Source organism: Scyliorhinus canicula, chromosome 12 (assembly GCF_902713615.1).
Source record: "Scyliorhinus canicula chromosome 12, sScyCan1.1, whole genome shotgun sequence".
NCBI classification, from domain to species: domain Eukaryota; kingdom Metazoa; phylum Chordata; class Chondrichthyes; order Carcharhiniformes; family Scyliorhinidae; genus Scyliorhinus; species Scyliorhinus canicula.
The window spans coordinates 109325605-109350272 of record NC_052157.1 but is presented as its reverse complement, the minus strand read 5'-3'; the positions used below and the strand labels follow the sequence as shown (position 1 = coordinate 109350272).

General features: G+C 48.8%; 1 protein-coding gene across 1 annotated transcript in view; it reads left to right on the top strand.

The window, feature by feature from the left end:
- Positions 1–24668, top strand: part of LOC119974319 (cytochrome P450 2J6-like) — an 87769-nt gene that overhangs the window by 43817 nt on the left and 19284 nt on the right. The window contains 3 exon segments of the mRNA XM_038813091.1: positions 4021–4181; positions 11100–11273; positions 24300–24441. Of these exon segments, the coding sequence (XP_038669019.1) occupies positions 4021–4181; positions 11100–11273; positions 24300–24441 (477 nt within the window).

The following is a 24668-nucleotide window of genomic DNA, read 5'->3' as shown; positions in this document are numbered from 1 at the left end:
CGAATGGACACCTCCTGGGCCGCCTGGGCCCCTAGCAGCTTGTTGGTAGTCGCATTCAGGGAGTCCAGCAACTCAGCCTTCAGCTCCGCAAAACAGCGCAGAAGAGAGGCCTGCTGCTCCTGTGCCCACTTCCACCAGTCCTCAGGTGTTCCGCCGGCCGCCATTTTGTCCTTCTTCCCCCGCTTTTCTTGGGGAGCTGCTGCAGCTTTTTCCTTTGCCCCACTCCGGGTGAGCACCATAAATTATGGGGAATGCTCCTCTAGACACCTTCCCCCACCGGGATTCATCGAGACAGCACCGTTTGGGGCCCTCAAATCGGTCCAAAAGTCCTTAAGTAGCGGTAGCTGCGGTGCGGCTTAGCTCCGCATAGCCGCAACTGGAAGTCTCCAAAGCCGATTTTCTGACCGCTCCACTCCTAGTCCAGGCCATCCACCGGTGGAGAATCTGAGAAGGAGTGTTCCCACACGGGGAAAAGTCCAAACAGCGCCACTACGAGCCCTTAAAAGAGCCCCAAAGTCCGAAAATAGTGGGAGCCACTGAACGTGCGGCTTAGCTCCGCATCACTGCTACCGGAAGTCCGTCTCCGCTTCTTCAATGGCCTTGGTGAGATCTTTTCACAGTTCTTCCCTCTGCTGCTAGAATTCAGCTTTCATAAAGGCCCTCAAGTCAGCTTGAGACCTCTAAGCTGGCCCTTCCCCCACTTGCATGCTTGCAGAGGCTTTTGTTTGCTGCTGCTTCAGACAAATCTTGCACTGTTTCTGAGGGTCTGATAACCAAGAAACATACTATTCCTGGGGGAAAGTACTCCTCGAACATTCACCTACGCCTTTTCATCGAAATTCCAACCCGTGTTGCTTAAAAAATAGCTCTTTTCTGTAACCTTAGGCAGGAGCTGCCTCTGTGTGATCACTCACTCCATGATGCACACCGGAAGTCGGGTTGCATTTTTATTGCCCATCTCTAGCTGTCCTTGAGAAGGTGGCGATGAGCTACCTTCTTGAGCCACTGCAGTCCCTGTAGGGACACCCACTGTAATGCCACCCACTGTGCTGTTATGGAAGGAGTTCCAGAATGTTGAGCCAAATAAAGAATGATATAGGGCCTTAGTGAAACCATACCTGGAGTACTGCAAATAGTTTTGATGTTTTTACCCAAGGAAAGATATACTTGCTTTAGAGGGAGTTCATCAGACCAATTTCTTGGTTGAGAGGATTGTCCTTTGAGGAGAAACGGAGGCCAATATTCCTTAGAGTATATGAAACTGCGGTGTTCGTATTGAAATTAGGAGATATAAAATTATTAAGGGGCTTGACAGGGTAAACGCTGGGAGAATGTTTCCATTAATTCGAGTACCTCGAGAACTTTTTTCATCGAAAGTGTTGTGTATCTTTAGAATTCCTTCCTACAGAGAGCTGTAGATGATCAGTTGTTGAATTCATAGAATCATAGAATAGTTACAATACAGAAGGAGGCCATTCGCCCTTGCATGTCCATACTGGCCCTCTGACGGAGCAGTTCTCCTCCTGTCACACCCGTCTTTCCCCCACAAGCCCTGCATTTTTCCCTTCCCAGCTCATGACCTATTTCACTAATTGAAGCCTCCATTAACCCTTCCTTCACCACACTCACAGGCGGTGCATTCTGAATCCTGACCACTCACTGTATGAAAAAGCTTTTCTTCATCATGCCATTGCTTCATTTCCCAATTACTCTCGGTCTGTGCCCCTGCTTCTCCATCCCTTCACCAATGGAAACAATTTCCCCCTGTCTATAAACCCCTCAGAATTTTGAATACCTCTGTCAAATCTCTTCTCCAATAAAACTGTCCCACTTCTCCAAACTTTCTCCATGGAAACTTTTGTGAGGGCCACAAAAAATCCAGCAAGCATTTGTGGAGTCAAACATGAAATAACTTTATTGACAACAATATGTACACAGGGCCAGTAATTCAAGACTGGTTCACTCTCTAGCCGGTACCACACTGGCCAGCGCTATTTATCCAACTGCCCCACCCCCTCTCATTGGCGATGAGAAGGGCGCAGAAGGCAGAGGACCTCCTCGTAAACCTGCACCTGGGCCTGGCGAAATTCACCATTAAGAGGTCCAGGCAGCAGGTGACTGAGGGGGTCATCCGATCGGACTGCCTGCCATTCTTCTTTGGCTTTATTCGCGGCCGGGTGTCCCTGGAGAGGGAGCATGCGGTGTCCACGGGCACTCTCAAGGCTTTCCATGACCAGTGGGTATCGTGGGGGTTGGATTGCTTTATCGACTCCTCTTTTCACATTTTGATTTGATCTTTGCTAAGTTTCAGTTCTTCTTTGTTATTTTTGGGTGGTGCCCCCACCAGAAGCTGCCTCTTTCAATGTGTCCCTGAGTTTGCTCCTTTATTATATTGATTTAAACTGACCCAAAAAGACCACACATAGGGTTTAGATCGTTTGGAGGCTTGGGCAGAGAAATGGCAGATGGAGTTTAATCCGGACAAATGTGAGGTAATGCATTTTGGAAGGTCTAATACAGGTAGAGAATATACAGTGAATGGTAGAACCCTCAAGGGTCTTGACAGTCAGAGAGATCTAGGTGTACAGGTCCACAGGTCACTGAAAGGAGCAACACAGGTGGAGCAGGTAGTCAAGAAGGCACGTGGGGAAAACTTGCCTTCATTGGCCAGGCCATTGAGTATAATAATTGGCAAGTCATGTTGCAGCTGTATAGAACCTTAGTTAGGCCAGACTTGGAGAATAGTGTTCAATTCTGGTCGTCACACTACCAGAAGGATGTGGAGGCTTTAGAGAGGGTGCAGAAGAGATTTATCAGGATGTTGCCTAGTATGGAGGGCATTAGCTATGAGGAGAAGTTGAATAAACTCGGTTTGTTCTCATTGGAACGACGGAGGTTGAGGGGAGGCCTGATAGAGGTCTACAAAATTATGAGGGGCATAGACAGAGTGGATAGTCAGATGCTTTTCCCCAGCGTAGAGGGGTCAATTACTGGGGGGGCATAGGTTTATGGTGCGAGGGGCAAGGTTTAGAGGAGATGTACGAGGCATGTTTTTTACACAGAGGGTAGTGGATGCCTGGAACTCGCTGCCGGAGGAGGTGGTGGAAGCAGGGATGATAGTGACATTTAAGGGGTATCTTGACCAATGCATGAATAGGATGGGAACGGAGGGATAAGGACCCAGGAAGTGTAGAAGATTTTAGTTTAAGCTAAACAAGCGTTTTATACTGTTTTGCATAGCTTTCTTGCTTTTGAACTCTATGCCCCTATTAATAAAGCCCAGGATATTATATGGTCTATTAACAGCCTTCTCAAGCTATCCTGCCACCTTCTATGATTTATGCAAATATACACTGAGGTCTCTATGTTCCTGCACTGAATTTGGTGTTGTATCCTTCATGGGCAGCACGGTGGCACAGTGGTTAACACTGTTGCTTCACAGCACCAGGGACCCAGGTTCGAATCCCACTTTGGTCAATGTCTGTGCGGAGTCTGCAGATTCTCCCTGTGTCTGCGTGGGTTTCCTCCGGGTGCTCCGGTTTCCTCCCACAAGTCCCAAAAGACGTGTTTGTGAGGTGACTGGGACATTCTGAATTCTTCATTTGTGTACCTGAACAGGCGGCGAAGTGTGGCGACTAGGGGCTTTTCACAGTAACTTCATTGCAGTGTTAATGTAAGCCTACTTGTGACAATAAAGATTATTATTATAAATCTGCACTGTCCGTGTGGAGTTTGCACATTCTCCCAGTGTCTGCGTTGGTTTCGCCCCCACAATCCACAGATGTGCTGGTTAGGTGGATTGGCCACGCTAAATTGCCCCTTAATTGGAAAAAAATAATTGGGTACTTTGAATTTTTTTTAAATATAATAAATTATTATAAATGTGAAATGAACACACAACCTTCAGTCAGCTGCTAAATCTGTCACTAAATTCTGTTCACATAAATCCCAAAATGTGTATTATTACGAGGATCATCTCGAAAAATATTATTTATAATATTATTATTATCTTTTATACAGGACGACCTTTTGATCCACATTTCATTATAGCCTGTGCAACCTCCAACATTATCTGTTCTATTGTCTTTGGAAAACGTTTTGAATATCAAGATCAAACATTCCTTGGATTTTTAAAGAGACTTCAAGAAAGTTTTGAATTGGAAGGTGCATTTTGGGGTCAGGTAAGACAGCTTTGTTGGATAACTAATAAGTAAACGGCATAGATATTGTAGGGTTTCACACATCAGTGTCAGTCTGGAATGATACAAGGACAAAGTTGGGTTCACTTCTTCATAGTAATGGTAGAGGCTCCAACAATCACATGGTTGGCCAGGAATCTCTCCTGTTTCTACCGACTGCCATTGGTATGTGTTGGAAAGATTTACAAGTTGACAATCAACCTATTCGACCAGGTTATACACGCATCTTCCATGGTCATCAAGTCCTGGGGCGGGTCTCAAACCTGGAGCTTCCGGCACAGAGGCAGGGGCGCTGCCCACTGCACCATAAGGCTTTCTATCTACATCTGACCATTACCTTCAAATTGGTTCAATGATCACGGCCATTCCAAGCTCATTTATTCAGGCTTGCTCTTCATTTTTTCTTATTTGCTCTTGAATGGGTCTCGAAAATGTTGGCTTAGTGCTCGTACAAAGAATGGTTATGGTTGGTTTAGCACACTGGGCTAAATCGCTGGCTTTTAAAGCAGACCAAGGCAGGCCAGCAGCACGGTTTAATTCCCGTACCAGCCTCCCCGAACAGGCGCTGGAATGTAGCGACTAGGGGCTTTTCACAGTAACTTCATTGAAGCCTACTCGTGACAATAAGTGATTTTCATTTCATTTCATTTTCATTGCCATCTGATGCCTCCTCTTCTGTGCCATGACCAAGAGAGCAGAGGGCACAACATGGAAATTAAGTATTGATTTTTAAAGTATTTTCATTGAAGTTTTTCATTTGAACAGATAACACAACAAAGCCACAGGAACGGTACAGTTCAGCAAGACAAAAAAAAGTCTCAACATACATGGATACAGAGAGGAACAAGGCCAAGCAATGTAGCTTGCTCAATACAACCATTAGACTGAACTTGGTGTCTCTATAAGCACCACCAGAGAACAAATGAGAGAAGGATAAGGCCATGAAAACATGGTAAAATGGTGCATACCTTCCCACGCGGCGATTGCTCACAATGACCGTGAGAGTTCGGAATAACTTTTCCGTGCTATGTTTGGGCGCTCCAGCACATACCACCCACAACTCCTGCAGCACCAGAGATATCAATGACGCATCGCAATGTCCTTCCCGCGGACACCAGATCCATCTTTACCTCTGCAGGAACCAATTACGATTCTTTATGCCCACCATAACAAAAAAGAAAAATATAAGAAAATACGCACAACGCAATTTAACCCCGAACTCAGACACAGTACAGGAAGAGCATTTTTATAGAGAGGCCCAGCAGCTGTAGATTTGGATTATGGTCAGTGTCGTCAGTGCCAACCAACAACCTATGACAGGATTTAAAAAAAGATGGAGAACTATGAGAGGCAAAAGGCCACAGAATAAAAGAGGACCAGGACACAGCCAATGGTTCACATTCCTCCGGCGCATGCCCATCACCTGCTGATGAAGAAGAGAAAAAGCTAATCGTTGAGACAAGGGGATGGACCAACAATAAGGGGTGCAACAGATTATCAACCACAGTATAGGACTCAGCTTGACTCCAGACCCTCATGCCACAGGGGAGTCAATAAACCAAGGATATTCAAACAAACAGAAACTTCCTCCTCTCTGGATGTCCCCTTTGAGAAGGGATGTCCCTAGCATAAGGGGGCAATAAGATACCAACCACAGCATTGGATCTGGCCTAGTCCAACACACTCTGACACACAGGCATCAGCACACACCGAGACCTACCACCCCGCTGGCCCTGCCCCTCACTGATCACATTCGGTGGTGCACCAAGCCCACCGACGTCAGAAAAATCACACAGGCCTCAAGCGGGGAAACCCACCGCCAAAGAGACGAGGAATCACCAAGACACTCAACAACTGGATGTCTTAGGAGGGGGGGGGATCAATTCAACCCCCCCCCTTTTCAGAAAGTAAGCCCTCCCCGACTCCGTAACCAACTGGACCAATACAGCGTTTTTAACACCCAGATGAAAAAAAGAAGGCCCTCCACCCCACACCCCCCCTCCCGTCCCCAAGAGAGGAACGCCCAAATTAAACCAGGAAGGTTATCCACAAACCAGCACTGCAACCATTGCGATTTAACATAAAGTAAAACAGGGTCCTGTGTTGTACGTATTTAGCCAGGTATTTCCCGGCATTTTCAGATGAAATCGACCCTGCTATTAAATGGGTCTCTGTTATGTCCGTCCGAGGCCACATTTCATCCCATTTTCTGCACTAATGAGCTCTGCTCACCAGTGCAGAAAGAGAATCGGGACACTATTTGCTGCCCTGATCTCTGAACACCCCACCACAGCCTCAGAATTGACCACAGTGAGCAGCAAAGATCTGCGCCACAAAGCCAAGATCATCATCCAAAAAGTAAGTCGCAATGGCAGCCATCATCCCGATGCTAAAAACACTGCCGAGGCGTGGGCCCGCTCACCAGCAAAACCACCTCTGCAAGCTGGACCCCATCCCAGCCACCTCCTACCGCCTCAACCAAACAAGGACTCCTCTGATTTAACTTGACTCCTCGCCACCAATCTGACTTGGATCATCCAGGGGAATAGTACAATTCATGGCCGGGATTCTCCCCTACCCGGCGGGGCGGGGGGTCCCGGCATGATGGAGTGGCGTGAACCACTCCGGCGTCGGGCCGCCCCAAAGGTGCGGACGTCTCCGCACCTTTAGAGGCCAAGCCCTCACCTTGAGGGGCTAGGCCCGCGCCGGAGTGGTTCCCGTCCCGCCGGCTGGCGTGGAAGGCTCCCCCAGCCGGCGGACGTCCGTGCATGTGCCGGAGCGTCAGCGGCTGCTGACGTCATCCCCGCGCATGCGCAGGGGAGGGGGTCACTTCCGCCTCCGCCATGGTGAAGACCATGGCGAAGGTGGAAGGAAAAGAGTGCCCCCATGGCACAGGCCTGCCCGCCGATCGGTGGGCCCCGATCGCAGGCTAGGCCACCTTGGGGGCACCCCCTGGGGCCAGATCGCCCCGTGCCCCCCCCCCCCCCCAGGACCCCGGAGCCCGCCCATGCCGCCTGCTCCCGCCGGTAAGGTAGGTGGTTTGATCCACGCCGGCTGGAAAGGGTTGATAGCAGCGGGACTTTGGCCCATCGCGGGCGTGAGAATCGCCGGGGGGCTGGTTCGCCGACCGGCACGGCGCGATTCCTGCCCCCGCCGAATCGCTGGTGGTGGAGAATTCAGGACACGGCGGAGGCGGGAATGACTCCGGCCCCCAGCGATTCTCCAACCCAGCGGGGGGTCGGAGAATCCCGCCCCATATCTCCCAGACTTACATACTTATGGAATGTGCATTAAAATAAAATAAAGCACGGTAGCATGGTGGTTAGCATAAATGCTTCACAGCTCCAGGGTCCCAGGTTCGATTCCTGGCTCGGTCACTGTCTGTGCGGAGTCTGCACATCCTCCCCGTGTGTGCGTGGGTTTCCTCCGGGTGCTCCGGTTTCCTCACACAGTCCAAAGATGTGCGGGTTAGGTGGATTGGCCAGGCTAAATTGCCCTTAGTGTCCTAAAAAATAAGGTTAATGGGGGTTGTTGGGTTACGGGTATAGGGTGGATACGTGGGCTTGAGTAGGGTGATCATTGCTTGGCACAACATCAAGGGCCGAAGGGCCTGTTCTGTGTTGTACTGTTCTAATTCTAATACTAAAAGGATTAAAAGAGCAGAGCCAGAGCTTGTGAAAACGCAGCTGCACACGTGCTTACATTATGTGACCACCTCCCCTCGGGTATTAACTATTTAATGATTGGAGCATGCGGCAAGAGCTGTACAGGTGTTCTTGATGGGATTTGCTGTGACTCAATGAAATGGATGCACAGTCATGTGGCAATAATAAGTTTTGGACGAAACTTCAAGGGGTCTGTGAAACAGTGGGTTCCTCTGCACTGCAGACATTGTTAAGGCCACAGCTGAATTACACTCCTTACCCAAGAAAGGACATTGTTTTCCTCAAATTCAGTGCAACAAAAGTTGACTAGACTGGTTCCTGGGATGAAGGATTGACCTATAAGGAGATATTGAGCAGGCTAGATCTATATTCCCCGGAATTTAGAAGAATGAGAGGTGATTATATTGGAACATAGGGATGAGAAAATATCAGCCATGATTGAATGGTGGAGCAGACTCGATGGGCCGAGTGGCCTAAATCTGCTCCTATGTCTGATGGTCTTATGGAACTGTCATGTTCATAACACATGAAAGAGATCAAAACTGTTGAAATCAAAACCCAATTTTTGCCTATTTAAAAAAATGGACTTTGCTGAATCAAAGGATGGCTGCTAAAGGCCATATGATTTGCAAGTTGGCTACAGTCTATGGAAAGATTCAATTGCATTGGACAAAAGCTCAAATCGTATCATGTTGCACGCCTCTCATTGTGAGGAAATATTATAATCAACAAAATCAGGGACCAGAGGTTGACTTGTCTTCCCAGCCTAGAGCAAAACAAAGGGAGAGTCAGTGAAATTAATTACACCTGAAGAGGCACTAATAGCTCCATCTATCTCTTAAGGCATAGGGACTATTTGTTAGCCTGCCACTGACCCACTAATGGGTAACATCACATGACCTAAGCTTCTAGCTCTTTGGAAAGTTCTGATGTGGAGATGCCGGTGTTGGACTGGGGTGAGCACGATAAGAAGTCTTACAACACCAGGTTAAAGTCCAACACGTTTGTTTCAAACACTAGTTTTCGGAGCACTGCTCCTTCTTCAGATGAATCCTGAGCTAAGCTAAAATCTTGCTCCAAGCTAAAATCTTCTACACTTCTGGCGTCCGTATCCCTCTATTCCCATCCTATTCATGTATTGGTCAAGATACCCCTTAAACAGCACTATCATCCCCGCTTCCACCATCTCCTCCGGCAGCAAGTTCCAGGCACCCACTACCCTCTGTGTAAAAAGCTTGCCTCATACATCTCCTCTAAACCTTGCCCCTCACACCATAAACCTATGCCCCCCAGTAATTGACCCCTCTACACCGGGGAAAAGCCTCTGACTATCCACTCTGTCTATGCCCCTCATAATTTTGTAGACCATTCCAGTGAGAACAAACTGAGTTTATTCAACCTCATCTCATAGCTAATGCCCTCCATACCAGGCAAAATCCTGGTAAATCTCTTCTGCATTCATATTTGGAATTCCCGAGAGAGTTGTGGATACTCAGCTCTGTCTTTGCAACTCAGAGATGGGTAATCATTGTGCACTAAGGGGATGAAGGGCTATGAGATTGGTGTCGTTGAGGTAGAAGATGAGCCAGGACCATGTTGATTGGCAAAGCAGACTCTGGAGGCGGAATGAGTTTGGCATATTCCAGCATATGTTTCTTGCATTTCTCTGAGAGACGCTTCTCCCTTTGCTGTGTGATTTCACACGATACAGACATTAAATGAGGCAACTTAATTACCCTCCACCCTCTCTACTTGTAATAAGTCACCCTTATGTTGACCGAGAAAACCTTCTCATTCAGCTTGGACAGATACTAGAAAACACACACTGACTACTGTAAAACTATTTTATTTGGATATTATAATCTTCAAAACCAATCACATAGAATATGACTCAGACTCACAGCTGAACTCTAGGTATTACCCATATTTAGTGAAGGAGGCTGGCCAGGCACCTTCTTCTGCGATGGTAGTTCCAGGGGCTCCCAGGTTGTCGTTGACAATATGTTCCAATGTTCCTTCTGTAATCCACGTTCTGCGAGTGGTGAGTCATAGATACACACTTGCATCTGGCCTGAGTTCTATTGTCCCATCAAGGCTGAAAGGCATTAATAGAAATGAAAAGCATACTCCTATTCAGTCAGGGTGATGCTCTCAGGATCCATTGTCCTCTGAAATACTCTTGTCTGATCAGCTATTAGCCCATTAAAGTGTCTTATGGCCTCTTTGTTTATCATTCGTCCTGCTGAAAGTTGATCACTACTGTCTTGAAGTTAGTTACATACACACTACATGCTCCTTTGACCTTTTGTGCAAATGTGATAACGCCTGTAGGTGGGTAATCACAAAGTTCCATTTCACGATAATGAGTTTCTATGAGTTGACTTGACTGCTCTGGCAGATGGCCAGTATCGATTCAGCCAAGGCCTTATTTGGTAGTTCTGGTTTTCGACCTACATGTCTTTTCCTCTCTGTCAGCCTGTCCCCAGTACCACACCTTGTTTCTTCAATGCTAAATAGTCTAACAGTGGATATCTACTCTGAATATTAACTGGATCTGAGGCTCCAGAGGACAGCCTTGGTCTCCGAGGGGTACAACATTGGCATTTTCCCACTGTGTCATGTAATGTGGGGGACGATGCATTAGTTTAAAATAAAGGCATTTAGTTAGGAAAAGGGAATTCACCGGCATAATCCTCTCCTGATGGATATGGTCAAGCTGCACAGAGACAGGATTGTTGGCCAGGTGACTCCTGAACACCCACCATTTGCACAGCAGTGTATAGAGCCAACTGGGCGGCCATTATTACTGATTGATGCTATTGAACAATCTGCAAGATCCCTTCCTTTTAAATAACCACCAATTTTCCATGGGGAAATATGCAGAAACAGAAAATATCAGCCTCATGTTTGATACAACAATGGCCTTGGAATCGAGTAAAATATCTCTTTTCACAGAACAGAGTGTAGAACCAAAAGAACAAGGGCTTCTACAGAGACTATGTTTGTTATGAAGCTCACTGGAACACATTGAGGATTATCAGAGATAATTACCCACAGGGTTGGCAATATTGATTATTATTTGTTGAGATACAAGTTTGGATCCGGGGGAAATAATTCCTCTTTGTGTCGTTTTCATTGTCAATATAATGGGATGAATTTCTGTGTTCACTATTTTCAACAAAATGTTTTGTAAAGTAATGTATTTCAATTCATTGTGTGTGTTTTTTTTTTGCAGCTATTGAATACGTTCCCCTTTATTCGCCACTTCCCGGGTCCACACAATAAGATATTTGAAAATCAAAAGAAATCCACTCTATTTGTGCAGGAAATTGTAACGGAGCATAAAAAATCATGGGATCCAAATGAGCCCAGAGACTTCATTGATGCTTTTTTGGCAGAACAGGAGAAGGTATGTGATGCACCATCTTCTAGTGTTGTGGGAATGTGTTTTAAATTCACTTTCTGTGACACTATACAATGGATGTAATAATAATAATCTTGATTATTATCACAATTAGGCTTACATTAACACTGCATTGAAGTTACTGTGAAAATCCCCTAGTCGCCACACTCTGGCGCCTGTTCAGGTGCACTGAGGGAAAATTCAGAACGTCCCAATTCACCTCACAAGCACGTCTTTCAGGACTTGTGGGAGGAAACTGGAGCACCCGGAGGAAACCCACGCAAACACTGGGAAAACGTGCAGACTCCACACAGACAGTGTCGCAAGCCGGGAATTGAACCTGGGACCCTGGAGTTGTGAAGCAACAGTGCTAACCACTGTGCTACTGTGCCACCCATATGTTGTCATTGAGCAAAGAAAGGGAAAGTAATTGGAGCCTATCAAAGGCAAGATTTTTTACACTTGGTCTTAGTCCTCCCTTTCCTTATTTCAAAGATGTTTCTTATCCTCATCTGTGATCGTCTGACACCCAAGAGACTATCTGGTCTCTGCCGATTGGTGTTCCTGAACTAGATATTCAAAGTTATTTGGGGGCAGTAGCATAATGGTTTTGTCATTGGACCAATAATCCAGCGACCTGGGCCAGAATTCAACACTCCCTCACCACGAGGCTTTGTGGTAGGGGTGGACGTGAAATTGAATGGACGGGAACCCCTCTAGGTTCCTGCCTGCCCCAATCACACAGCGATTTCACGCTTTACCGAGCAAGGCCTCAGACAGGAAGACCGCCCTTGCCCACTTAACGTCCAATTCCCGTCCAGCCTCACGTTTTCGGCTAGAGGGAGGATGGAACTAATGTGGGGAAAAATCAATGGAGTGATATGTCGGGTGGGAAGAGGGGTTCGCGGGAGGGGTGGGGGGCCTCCATAAAAAGTCTCCTACTGAAGTTGGGAGGGTCCCCTCTTACGGATCTGTAGTTGCTGGACTTCCCTTCCTGCTCAGGCCTCTCCCCATGATCCCAATCACTCTCTTCATGCCCCCAAGATCTTCCCTACTCTCCTATGTCCAGGCACCCATTGAACATACCTTCCTCTCCAATGTCCGGACTTAATCACGGTCCCCCTGCATTTCCTTTTCAGTCCACTGCAGCTCTTGTTAATTAGGTTGGCCAACAGCTCTCTAAGGCAGGACTGCGCTCTAAGTGAGGCGTAGAGGTCCCTGCTGCAGCCACATTATGCTAATTTGAGAGCAGAAAGGCTATAGTGCGCTCGCTGTCGGCGGGGATGTGTTCCCCACCAACTTTTCAGATGGTGCCAAGTAAGGCCCCACCATCTGAAATATTCAGGCACTGGACTGAAAAATGGGACAGACTATCAAAGCTTTTCCTCTTGCACTCATCAGGTAGTTCACAAGAAATTATCATCAATAACAGAGAAACAACGATGTATACTACATGAGAAGAGAGTGCTGACTGATTGACAAGTGAACTCTGATTGGTAGAGATGTTGCAGTTTAAAATGCAGCATCCAGCAGATAACTGCCCAGCTTTGCTCAAATTCAAACTGATTGCCCGAAGGAATGAACCAGCGAATGGCTGCCTTCCTATATTTCTGTTTTGTTGAAATAAGCACAAGGCATGAACATTCTCCTTCTCTCTGCAAAGGATACAGCCCTGTGTGTGAATATATGTGGCTTCCAATGTGCGCAAGTGAGCCACACTGCGAGTCCAACTAATAATCTTGAATTGGTTGTCAATGTCATTCTTCGCACACTCAAGATTGTTTAGCAAGTATTATTCAATCGCAGAATGACATCGCATGTTGAACGCTATATGTTGTGTTTTGCAAGCACGGCTGGTTGGATAGAATCAGTACTTTGCCTGTTGTGAACAGCCGAAGGTACGTTCTGTTTGATACCACCTGCCAGTTGTCAGGATGTACGGCCTACGTACCAAGCATCACCTCGAAACTGAAATTCCGCATTCTTCATTTCTGTAATAGACATGGGCCGGGATTCTCCAATCCTGCAGCCAAGTTCTGACGCCGGTATGAAAAGCGGCGCCAACACTCCGGCGTCAACCGTCCCCGATAATCAGGAATGCACCCCTTCCTAGGGGGCAAGGTCGGCAGTGGAGTGGTCCCCACAACTCTAGCCAGCGTGGAATGGCCAGCGAGAGTTTGCGCATGAGCAGAACAGCCAGCGTGATTCCGCACATGCGCAGAACAGTCGCCGTAATTCCACGCGTGCGCATGGGTTCCCGTCTCCGCACACCTCCCCGGCAAGATGGTGGAGCCCTACAGGGGCCCGGCGCGGAGGAACATAGGCTCCCACGGAACCAGCCCACTCAGCGATCGGTAGGCCCTGATTGGGGGCAAGGCCACCGTGGAGGCACCCACCAGGTTCAGATCCCCCCACCCCCCCGAGGATGGCCCCCGTCGACACACCTTCCAGGTCCCGCCGTGTGGGACCTGAATAACCCACGGGGTGGGGCTCGGCCAAACTCGGCGGCCACTCGGCCCGTCGGGGTGCAGAGAATCACCGCAGAGGCCACTTTCAACAGCCCCTGACTGACGCTGCGGCGATCCCGTGGCCGTCCGAGAATCGGCGAGGGAGAATCGGTAAACTAGTGTCAGGGCGGTGGGGTGCGATTCCCGCGTCCCCCCGGAGATTCTCCGACCCGCAGCGGGGGCGGAGAATCCCGGCCATAAACTCTTTTTGGACTAATGCCAACATTCTGTTAGTGGTGAATCCCACCTGCATTACTATTGCACAGTAACAGTGTGAAACAACTAGCTTCATCTGTTGCTCAAATTTGAGATATCTTGGGTGGGATCTCGGACCTGCCCGCTGGGTCAGAGAATCGCGGGGGTGGGGGAGGGGGGGCATGAATCCCGCCCCGACGCTCCGACGCCAGCTGCCAAATTCTCCGGCGCCGGTTTTTAGGCAGGGGCGGATCCGGCCCCGGAGGAGGCCCCCACGGTGGCTCGGTGCGCGATTGGGGCCCATCGATCTGCGGGCGGGCCTGTGCCAAAGGGCACTTTTTCCCTCGCGCTGATGTGTTGGGCTGGCTGAGTCGTTGTGGACTGCACTTGATGCAGTGTCGCGAGAGACAGACTTCCAACACTTGATGAGATGCAACATGACTTTATTTAACATCTAAACTATTATACATGTTCAACTGTGGGTTGACACTATGCTGACTTGAATGGAGACCTGACAGTAGCCTGACCAGACTTACTAGCTACCACATGGTGTTTGCACTGGCTAGCTCACGAACTCTGACTGTCTCAGAGGCTGGGTCCCGAGAGAGCGGGAAACCTAGTGCCCTCTGGCTTTATAGTGGTCGTGTCCTGTCTGGTGATTGGCTGCTCTGTTCTGTGTGCTTACTGGTCATCCTGTGTGTCAATCACTGCCTGTCTGCACTCCATTATATACATAGATGTATATTATGACATCTCCCCCTTTTTCTTACATTGTGTTCAGATAATAAATAGTAAGGTGCATGTGCGTGTGGACGTGTATATGTGCGTGACTACATACAGAATGTGCTAAAATGAACTTGTTTACATAGGAAGGTGTTGCTAGTGCAAATATAGGGCAGATGAAATGGGGGAAACAATATTTACAGAGGTCAAAACGATGAGGTAACAAAATTGTGCAAAAGTTCAGTCTATAAGTTTAGTCGCTGTGGCAGGCGACAAATTCTGGTTGACTGCCTCAAGGGTGGATCAGGGGCCGCCTGCACTTGGATAGGCGGGACTGCCGCCAATGCGGTGGTCACAGAGGTCAGCAGGATCGTTGGGAGGTCAGTGGCCTCGTGGTAGGGCACATCCGGAGGAGGCATGGTGGGAGGTGGGACATCACGGTTGGGTGGCGGGCGTGGAACCCTGCGCAGCGCCCGTCTGTTGCATCAGAGGAACGAGCCATCATCCATGCGGACGAGGAACGATCTCGGGGGCACCTGCTTGACCACCACAGCTGCGGGGGACCAGCCGCCGTCAGGCAGTTGCACACGAACACGATTATTTGGGACCAGCTCGTGGAGATCCATGGCATGAGCATTCTATGCTCATTTCTGTTGGGTCCGAGACTGCTGCATCTTTTGTATGACCGTGAGGTGGTCAAGGTCTGGAACATGAATGGCTGGAACCGTGGTTCGCAGAGTGCGATTCATGAGCACTGTGCTGGAGACAACCCAGTGGACAGCGTGGTTGCTCTGTGTGCCAGCGGTGCCAGGATGAAGTTGGATCCTGAGTCTGTGGCCTTGCATAGTAATCTCTTGACGATATGGATCCCTTTCTCGGCCTCCCCGCTTGACTGCGGGTAGTGGGGGCTGGAGGTGACGTGACGAAAGTTGTACAGCCGTGCAAACTCGGACTCCTCCTGGCTGTAAAAACAGGGACCGTTGTCACTCATCACTGTGAGCGGTATCCCATGTCTGGCAAATGTTTCTATGCATGCCTTAATCACCGCCTTCGACGTGAGGTCGGACAATTTCACCACTTAGGGGTAATTGGAGAAGTAGTAGACCAGGAGGACATAGTCACGTCCCTTGGCGTGGAAAAGGTCGACACTGACTTTGGACCATGGGGAGGTCACTATCTCATTTTGCTGCAGAGTTTCTTTGGGTTGAGCAGGCTGAAATTTTTGACATGTAGGGCAGTTGAGGACTGTGTTGGCAACGTCCTGGCTGATGCCCGGCCAGTAGACTGCCTCCCAAGCTCTGCGTCGACATTTCTTGACCCCCAGGTGACCCTCATGGATTTGGCTGAGCACCACAGCTCGCATACTCTGCAGAATCACGATTCTATCGAGCTTCATGAGAATGCCGTCCACCACCGTCAGGTCGTCCTTGACGTTGTAAAACTTGGGGCACTGTCCCTTCTGCCAGTCATTTGTGAGGTGCTGCATCACACGCTGTAGCAGAGGATCCTTGGCTGTCTCCTCACAAATCTGAACGACCCTCCCATCAGGGGCCGGTAGGTTCGAGGCACAGAATTGCACCTGCGCATCGATTTGGCAGACAAAGTCAGTTTGCTCACACAGTGTGGTGATAGACCTGGAAAGGGCATCTGCAACAATGAGTTCTTTGCCTGGTGTGTAGACAATTTCAAAATTGTAGCGGCGTAGCTTGAGAACGATTCATTGTAACCGGGGTGTCATGTCGTTTAAATCCTTCTGGATTATGTGGACTAATGGCCTGCGGTCCGTCTCAACCGTGAATTTTGGGAGGCCAAACACATAGTCGTGAAACTTGTCAATTCCCGTTAGGAGGCCCAGGCATTCCTTCTCGATTTGAGCGTACCGTTGCTCACTGGGCGTCATGGCTCTGGAGGCATACGCAACTGGGGCCCAGGAGGAGGAGTCATCCCGATGGAGGAGCAACGCCCCAATACCGTCCTGGCTCGCATCAGTGGATATTTTGGTCTCCTTAGTAGGATCGAAAAATGCCAGAACCGGGCTGTGGTGAGCTTTGCCCTCAACAAAATACTTTTCGTCAGTATTCACTCAAGAAAAAGATAATATTGTGGAGGAGAATGCTGAGACCCAGGCTATTAGAATAGATGGCATTGAGGTGCGTAGGGAAGAAGTGTTGGCAATTCTGGACAAGGTGAAAATAGATAAGTCCCCGGGGCCGGATGGGATTTATCCTAGGATTCTCTGGGAAGCCAGGGAAGAGATTGCTGAGCCTTTGGCTTTGATTTTTAGGTCATCATTGGCTACAGGAATAGTGCCAGAGGACTGGAGGATAGCAAATGTGGTCCCTTTGTTCAAGAAGGGGAGTAGAGATAACCCCGGTAACTATAGGCCGGTGAGCCTAACGTCTGTGGTGGGTAAGGTCTTGGAGAGGATTATAAAAGATACGATTTATAATCATCTAGATAGGAATAATATGATTAGGGATAGTCAGCATGGTTTTGTGAAGGGTAGGTCATGCCTCACAAACCTTATCGAGTTCTTTGAGAAGGTGACTGAACAGGTAGACGAGGGTAGAGCAGTTGATGTGGTGTATATGGATTTCAGTAAAGCGTTTGATGAGGTTCCCCACGGTCGGCTATTGCAGAAAATACGGAGGCTGGGGATTGAGGGTGATTTAGAGATGTGGATCAGAAATTGGCTAGTTGAAAGAAGACAGAGAGTGGTAGTTGATGGGAAATGTTCAGAATGGAGTTCAGTTACGAGTGGCGTACCACAAGGATCTGTTCTGGGGCCGTTGCTGTTTGTCATTTTTATAAATGACCTAGAGGAGGGCATAGAAGGATGGGTGAGTAAATTTGCAGACGACACTAAAGTCGGTGGAGTTGTAGACAGTGCGGAAGGATGTTACAGGTTACAGAGGGACATAGATAAGCTGCAGAGCTGGGCTGAGAGGTGGCAAATGGAGTTTAATGTGGAGAAGTGTGAGGTGATTCACTTTGGAAAGAATAACAGGAATGCGGAATATTTGGCTAATGGTAAAATTCTTGGTAGTGTGGATGAGCAGAGGGGTCTCGGTGTCCATGTACATAGATCCCTGAAAGTTGCCACCCAGGTTGATAGGGTTGTGAAGAGGCCTATGGTGTGTTGGCCTTTATTGGTAGAGGGATTGAGTTCCGGAGCCATGAGGTCATGTTGCAGTTGTACAAAACTCTAGTACGGCCGCATTTGGAGTATTGCGTACAGTTCTGGTCGCCTCATTATAGGAAGGACGTGGAAGCTTTGGAACGGGTGCAGAGGAGATTTACCAGGATGTTGCCTGGTATGGAGGGAAAATCTTATGAGGAAAGGCTGATGGACTTGAGGTTGTTTTCGTTAGAGAGAAGAAGGTTAAGAGGTGACTTAATAGAGGCATACAAAATGATCAGAGGGTTAGATAGGGTGGACAGCGAGAGCCTTCTCCCGCGGATGGAGGTGGCTAGCACGAGGGGACATAGCCTTAAATTGAGGGGTAATAGATATAGGACAGAGGTCAGAGGTGGGTTTTTTACGCAAAGAGTGGTGAGGCCGTGGAATGCCCTACCTGCAACAGTAGTGAACTCGCCAACATTGAGGGCATTTAAAAATTTGTTGGATAAGCATATGGATGATAAGGGCATAGTATAGGTTAGATGGCCTTCAGTTTTTTTTTCCATGTCGGTGCAACATCGAGGGCCGAAGGGCCAGTACTGCGCTGTATCGTTCTATGTTCTATGTTCTATGTTCTAACTCCCGCCATTCTTTCTCATGAGCGGGCAGCCACTGGAATTTCGTCGACTTTCTGATCAGGTGGCGGAGGGCTGTGGTGTGGAAAGCCATGTTGGGAATGAACTTCCCGATGAAATTGACCATCCCTAGAAAGCGGAGGACCGCCTTCTTGTCCTCTGGGGTCTTCATGGCGTTGATCACCGAAATCTTGTCAGCATCGGGCCACACGCCTTGCTGCGAGATGTGGTCACCAAGGAATTTGATTTCTGATTGACCGAACGAGCACTTGGCCCTGTTGATTCGGAGGCCATGCTCGCAGATTCTGTGGAAGACCTGCTTGAAGCGATCGATGTGTTCTTGAGGAGTTGTGGTCCTGATTATGACATCATCAACATACACGCGCACCCCCTCGATCCCCTCCATCATCTGTTCCATGATGCGGTGAAATACCTCTGAAGCAGAGATGATGTCAAAGGGCATCCGGTTGTAGCAGTAGCGACCAAACGGGGTATTGAATGTGCACAGCTTGCGACTGGATGCGTCCAGCTGTATTTGCCAGAACCCCTTGGAGGCGTCCAGCTTCGTAAAGAATTTGGCATGAGCCATCTCGCTGGTCAACTCTTCTCGTTTTGGTATCGGGTAATGTTCCCTCATGATGTTGCGATTTAGATCTTTGGGATCGATGCAGATTCGAAGCTCCCCTGACGGCTTCTTGACGCAGACCATGGAGCTGACCCAGTCGGTGGGTTCTGTGACCTTTGATATGATGCCCTGGTCCTGGAGGGCCTGCAACTACTGCTTGAGGTTGTCCTTGATGGGTGCCGGCACCCGACATGGTGCGTGAACCACAGGGGTGGCGTTTGGATTGAGCAAGATTTTGTATCGGTATGGGAGTGTGCACATTCCGACGAACACACTGTGGTACTGCGTGATGATGTCATCAATTTCAGCCTGGAAGTTTTCATCAGGTGAGGTCGTCGCCTGTGAGGGTGACATGGTGTGGACTCGTTGAACCAGGTTCAGGAGTTTGCAGGCCTGAACACCGAGCAGGGATGCTCTGTCAGGTCCTACAATCTCAAATCGCAGTGTCGCTTTAAATGATATATTGGAAACTCCGAGTTGGCATGAGCCACTGGCAGCTATGGCATTGCCATTGTAGTCAAGGAGCTGGCAGGCCGGTGGAAGAATGCTTGGTCTGACGCGGATGGTGTCGAGATCTGATTTCGAGATCAGGTTCGCCAATGCGCCAGTGTCCAGTTTGAACCGGATGAGAGCCTTGTTGACTGTGAGGACAGCACATCACTCGTCGTCGGGGTCCATGATGAGGATCGGGAGGTGCTTCACTATCTTGGAGAGAGGCAGCGCATGCTTCGTAATGATGCCCACCCGGTATGGGGATTTGAGGCACTCAGCATCAGGATCTGTTGGGCTGTCGGGGTCGGAGTCTGGCATGGCCTGCTGTATTGAACAGACGCTTCTGCGCCGTGTCTGGGATCGCTGGATGCTGGCCAGCGGAGCAGATCTGCAAAGAGCTGCGTAGTGGCCAAGCTTGCCAAACTGTAGACACCGTCGTGATTTTGCCGGATATTGCCGCTTTAAATGGGCGGAGCCACAATTCGGACACGTCATGATGCCAACGTCAGTGCGTTCCGTGCGCCAACGTGTATGCGCAGTGCGGTCGAACAACATACACACCGGCGCAGGCTGGTCTTCTACCTCGCCGTCCCTTCGGTCGTGGACCGCATGCGCAGGGGCCCGGGAAAAGGGTGCGACATGGCCACTCTTGTCGATATTTAGGACCTGCATTTGTGTGATAGCCTGCACCCGTTCCGCCCCGCGGGAGGTTAGCTTTGCCATTTCTGCCGCCCTGATGTGGGAGTACTGATTGTTAGCATGTTCGTGGAGAACGCACGTTTTGATGGCGATGGTGAGGATGAGCTGCTTGACTTTCAGGAGCTGCTGCCGAAGGGAATCGGAGTGGACCCCGAAAACGATCTGATCCCGGATCATGGAATCAGTTGTCGAGTCATAGTTACATGACTGCGCGAGGATGCGGAGATGGGTCAAAAAGGATTGAAAAGGTTCATGCTTACCCTGAAGCCTGTGCTGGAAAACGTACCATTCAAAGCTCTCATTCACCTCGATGTCGCAGTGGCTGTCGAACTTCAGCAAGACTGTTTTAAATTTTGTCTTGTCTTCGCCTTCAGCGAATGTAAGGGATTTGTAGATGTGGATGGCGTGGTCCCCGGCTGTGGAGAGGAATAGTGCGATCTTCCTGGCGTCCGATGCGGCCTCGAGGTCGGTGGCTTCGAGATAGAGTTGGAACTTCTGTTTGAAGATCTTTCAATTTGCACCGAGGTTGCCGGCGATGCGGAGCTGCGGAGGAGGGCGGACGTTTTCCATGTCACCGAATGGCTGTTTGCTGGTCAATGCTGATTCACTCAAGGTAGGTCCATCAATTTTCAGCATCACTACCTGGTACCATGATGTGTTGGGCTGGCTGAGTCGATGTGGACTGTACTTGATGCAGTGTAGCGAGAGACAGACTTCCAACACTTGATAAGATGCAACATGATTTTATTTAACATCTAAACTATTATACATGTTGAACTGCGATGACGCTATGCTGACTTGAATGGAGACCTGACACTAGCCTAACCAGACTTACTGGCTACCACATGGTGTTTGCACTGGCTCGTTCATGAGCTCTGCTTGTCTCAGAGGCTGCATCCCGAGAGAGTGGGAAAACTGGTGCCCTCGGGCTTTATAGTGGTCGTGTCCTGTCTGGTGATTGGCTGCTCTGTTTTGTGTGCTTACTGGTCATCCTGTGTGTCAATCACTGCCTGTCTGCACTCCATTATATACATAGATGTATATTATGACATGCGCCTGCCTGTGTAAGGCTCTGCGATGGCCGGTGCGGAGAAGAAACCCCCTGCTCATGTGCAGGAAACACGCTGGCGATCCTGCGCATGCGCCAACTTGCGCCAGCCAACAGAGGCCCTTTGGCACCAGTTGGCGTGGTGCCAACCTATCCAGCGTAGTCCTAGCCCCCAGAAGTGCGGATGATTCCGCAACTTCTGGGCACCCCGACGCCGGAGTGGTTCCCGCCTCTCTTTGGTGCTGGAACGGACCGGCCCGCCAATTCCGGGTGAATCTCAGTCCTTATCCTTCCAGGGTAATCTGACATCGACTGGCCACTTTTCAGGTTTGGTAGTGGTGGCCATAGGCCCACACATGAGTTTGTGTGGTACATAGTGAGCAATGATCTTATCATGGTAACCATTATCCCCCGGGATAGCTTTGATGGGTCACATTTCAGCATCAAGCTTGCAAGTTGAGCAAATGACTCAGGCACTTTATGCAAGGTTGCTTATAAAACCAATCTTAGATTTGTAAGGAATCACAACGTGCCTATTCACCAGCAAAGGTAGTTTGTAGTCGAAAGTCATAGGGAAACATTAGCTGATTTATCAACTAACACATTGAGGAAAAGGAGTTTGTTTGACTGTTCCATTTCAAAGATGTATCTGAATGCAAAATGAAGCTCATGAGCGTGTGTCAGTGAGTTTTACATACAACTGCAGGTTCAAGTATAGCAAATGTATCATCTGCTTGTCAGAATATGCAAGGGGTCGGAGGTTAGTGGGTCATTTAATCGAAGACACATTTCTTGTGGAATTGATAAAGATGTTTTGAGAGTCTTATCACAGAGCCCTTGCAGTGCAGAAGGAGACCATTTGGCCTATCAAGTCTGCACCGCGACCAAGTCCTCACCCTATCCCTTGCAAGCCCATAACCCCACCTCATCTGCACATCCCTAGACACTAAGAGGCAATTTAGCATAGCCAATCCAACTAACCTGCACATCTTGGGACTGTGAGAGGAAACCAGAGAACCTGGAGGAAATGCACGCAGACACAGGGAGAAAGTGCAAACTCCACACAGTCACCCGAGGCCGGAATTGAAACCGAGATGTAGTGAAAAGAATTGTTCTGCGTAAAGTCCAGACAGCTCATTCCATCCATGAAAAAAACATAGCACATACATAAATAATAATCTTTATTGTCACAAGTAGGCTTACATTAACACTGCAGTGAAGTTACTGTGCAAAACCTCATATCACCACATTCCGGCGCCTGTTCGGGTACACTGAGGGAGAATTCAGAATAAAGAAAAAAGTGCAGCACAGGAACTTGCCCTTCGGCCCTCCAAGCCCGTGCCGACCATGCTGCCTGTCTAAACTAAAATCTTCTACACTTCCTGGGTCCGTATCCCTCTGTTCCCATCCTATTCATGTATTTGTCAAGATGCACCCTTAAATGTCACTATCATCCCTGTTTCCACCACCTCCTCCAGCAGTGAGTTCCAGGCACCCACTACCCTCTGTGTAAAAACCACCTGCCTCGTACATCTTGATGTGACCATCAATTCACTCAGAATACGATTGGAAGTAAACTGTGGTTTTAATAGACTTACAACTGAGCCTGCCTGCGACCAGAAGAACTGAAGGTAGGCTCACACGGCTGCAGCATTTTATACTTCCGGTAGTGGGAGGGGCCATGGGTGGAGCCATGGGCGGAGCCGAGGGTGGAGCCCTGTACAAGCTCCTCATCTCCCCCTGTGGGCAGAGCCGCGCAACGGCTCACAGACAGAGCCCACAAGGACACAATACAATACAGTAGACACAATGCAATACAGTGTGAATTACATTCACCACACATCTCCTCTAAACCTTGCCCCTCGCACCTTAAATCTATGCCCCCCAATAATTGGCCCCTCTACCCCGGGGAAAAGCCTCTGACTATTCACTCTGTCTCTGCCCCTCATAATTTTGTAGACCTCTATCAGGTCGCCCCTCAACCTCCGACGTTCCAGTGAGAACAAACCGAGTTTATTCAACCTCTCCTCATAGCTAATGCCCTCCATACCAGGCAACATCCTGGTAAAACTCTTCTGCACCCTCTCTAAAGCCTCCACATCCTTCTGGTAGTGTGGCGACCAGAATTGAACACTATACTCCAAGTGTGGCCTAACTAAGGTTCTATACAGCTGCAACATGACTTGCCGATTCTTATACTCAATGCCCCGGCCAATGAAGGCAAGCATGCCGTATGCCTTCTTGACTATCTTCTCCACCTGTGTTGCCCCTTTCAGTGACCTGTGGACTTGAACACCTAGATCTCTCTGACTTTCAATACTCTTGAGGGTTCTACTATTCCCTATCTGCATTAGACCTTCCAAAATTCATTACCTCACATTTGTCCGGATTTAACTCCATCTGCCATCTCTCTGCCCAAATCGCCAAACGATCTAAATTCTGCTGTATCCCCTGACAGTCCTCATCGCTATCTGCAATTCCACCAACCTTTGTGTCGTCTGCAAACTTACTAATCAGACCAGTTACATTTTCCTCCAAATCATTTATATTTACCACCAACAGCAAACGTCCTCGCCCTGAACCCTGCCGAACACCACTAGTCACAGCCCTCCAATCAGAAAAGCACCCAGAATGTCCAATTCACCTAACAGCACGTATGTCGGGACTTGTGGGAGGAAACCGGAGCACCCGGAGGAAACCCACACAGACATGGGGAGAAAGTCCAAACTCCACACAGACAGTCATCTGAGGCAGGAATTGTACCTGGGTCCCTGGTGCTATGATGCAGCAGTGCTAACCACTATGCCACCGTGCTGCCCCTGAAAAGTAAAAATGGAATTGGATAAAGAGTTAAACAGTTTGCAGGGCTATGAAGAAAGAGTGGGGCAGTGGAACTCATATAATTCTGCTAAGATATTGGCACAGGCACCGTGCTTGGTAATTTTGAGTCAATATATTATCATAGTTTTTTTTCAACTGTATTTCAGAAGAAGAATGTCCCTGGGACAAGTTTTCTGGCAAATAGTTTGTTGGGAACGGTTCTTGATCTCTTTGTTGCTGGTACAGAGACCACCTCCACCACCTTACGCTGGGGCCTGCTCTATATGATGCTACATCCAGATGTGCAGTGTAAGTATAAATTGAATTCAAATATCTGACAGGGGTAAGGGGGACATTATGGATTGTGGGAGATGGGACCAGTGTGAACTGAGATGGAGGGTTAGGTAAGGAAGAGAGTTGGTGCATTTGGGAGTAACGTCGCTATAGCCCCAGATGACCATAGGCTTCTTTCCCCTTTCAGGGGGAGAGCTGACTGGTGGTGATTTAACCTGAAGGCCACCACACCTCAGGCAAGG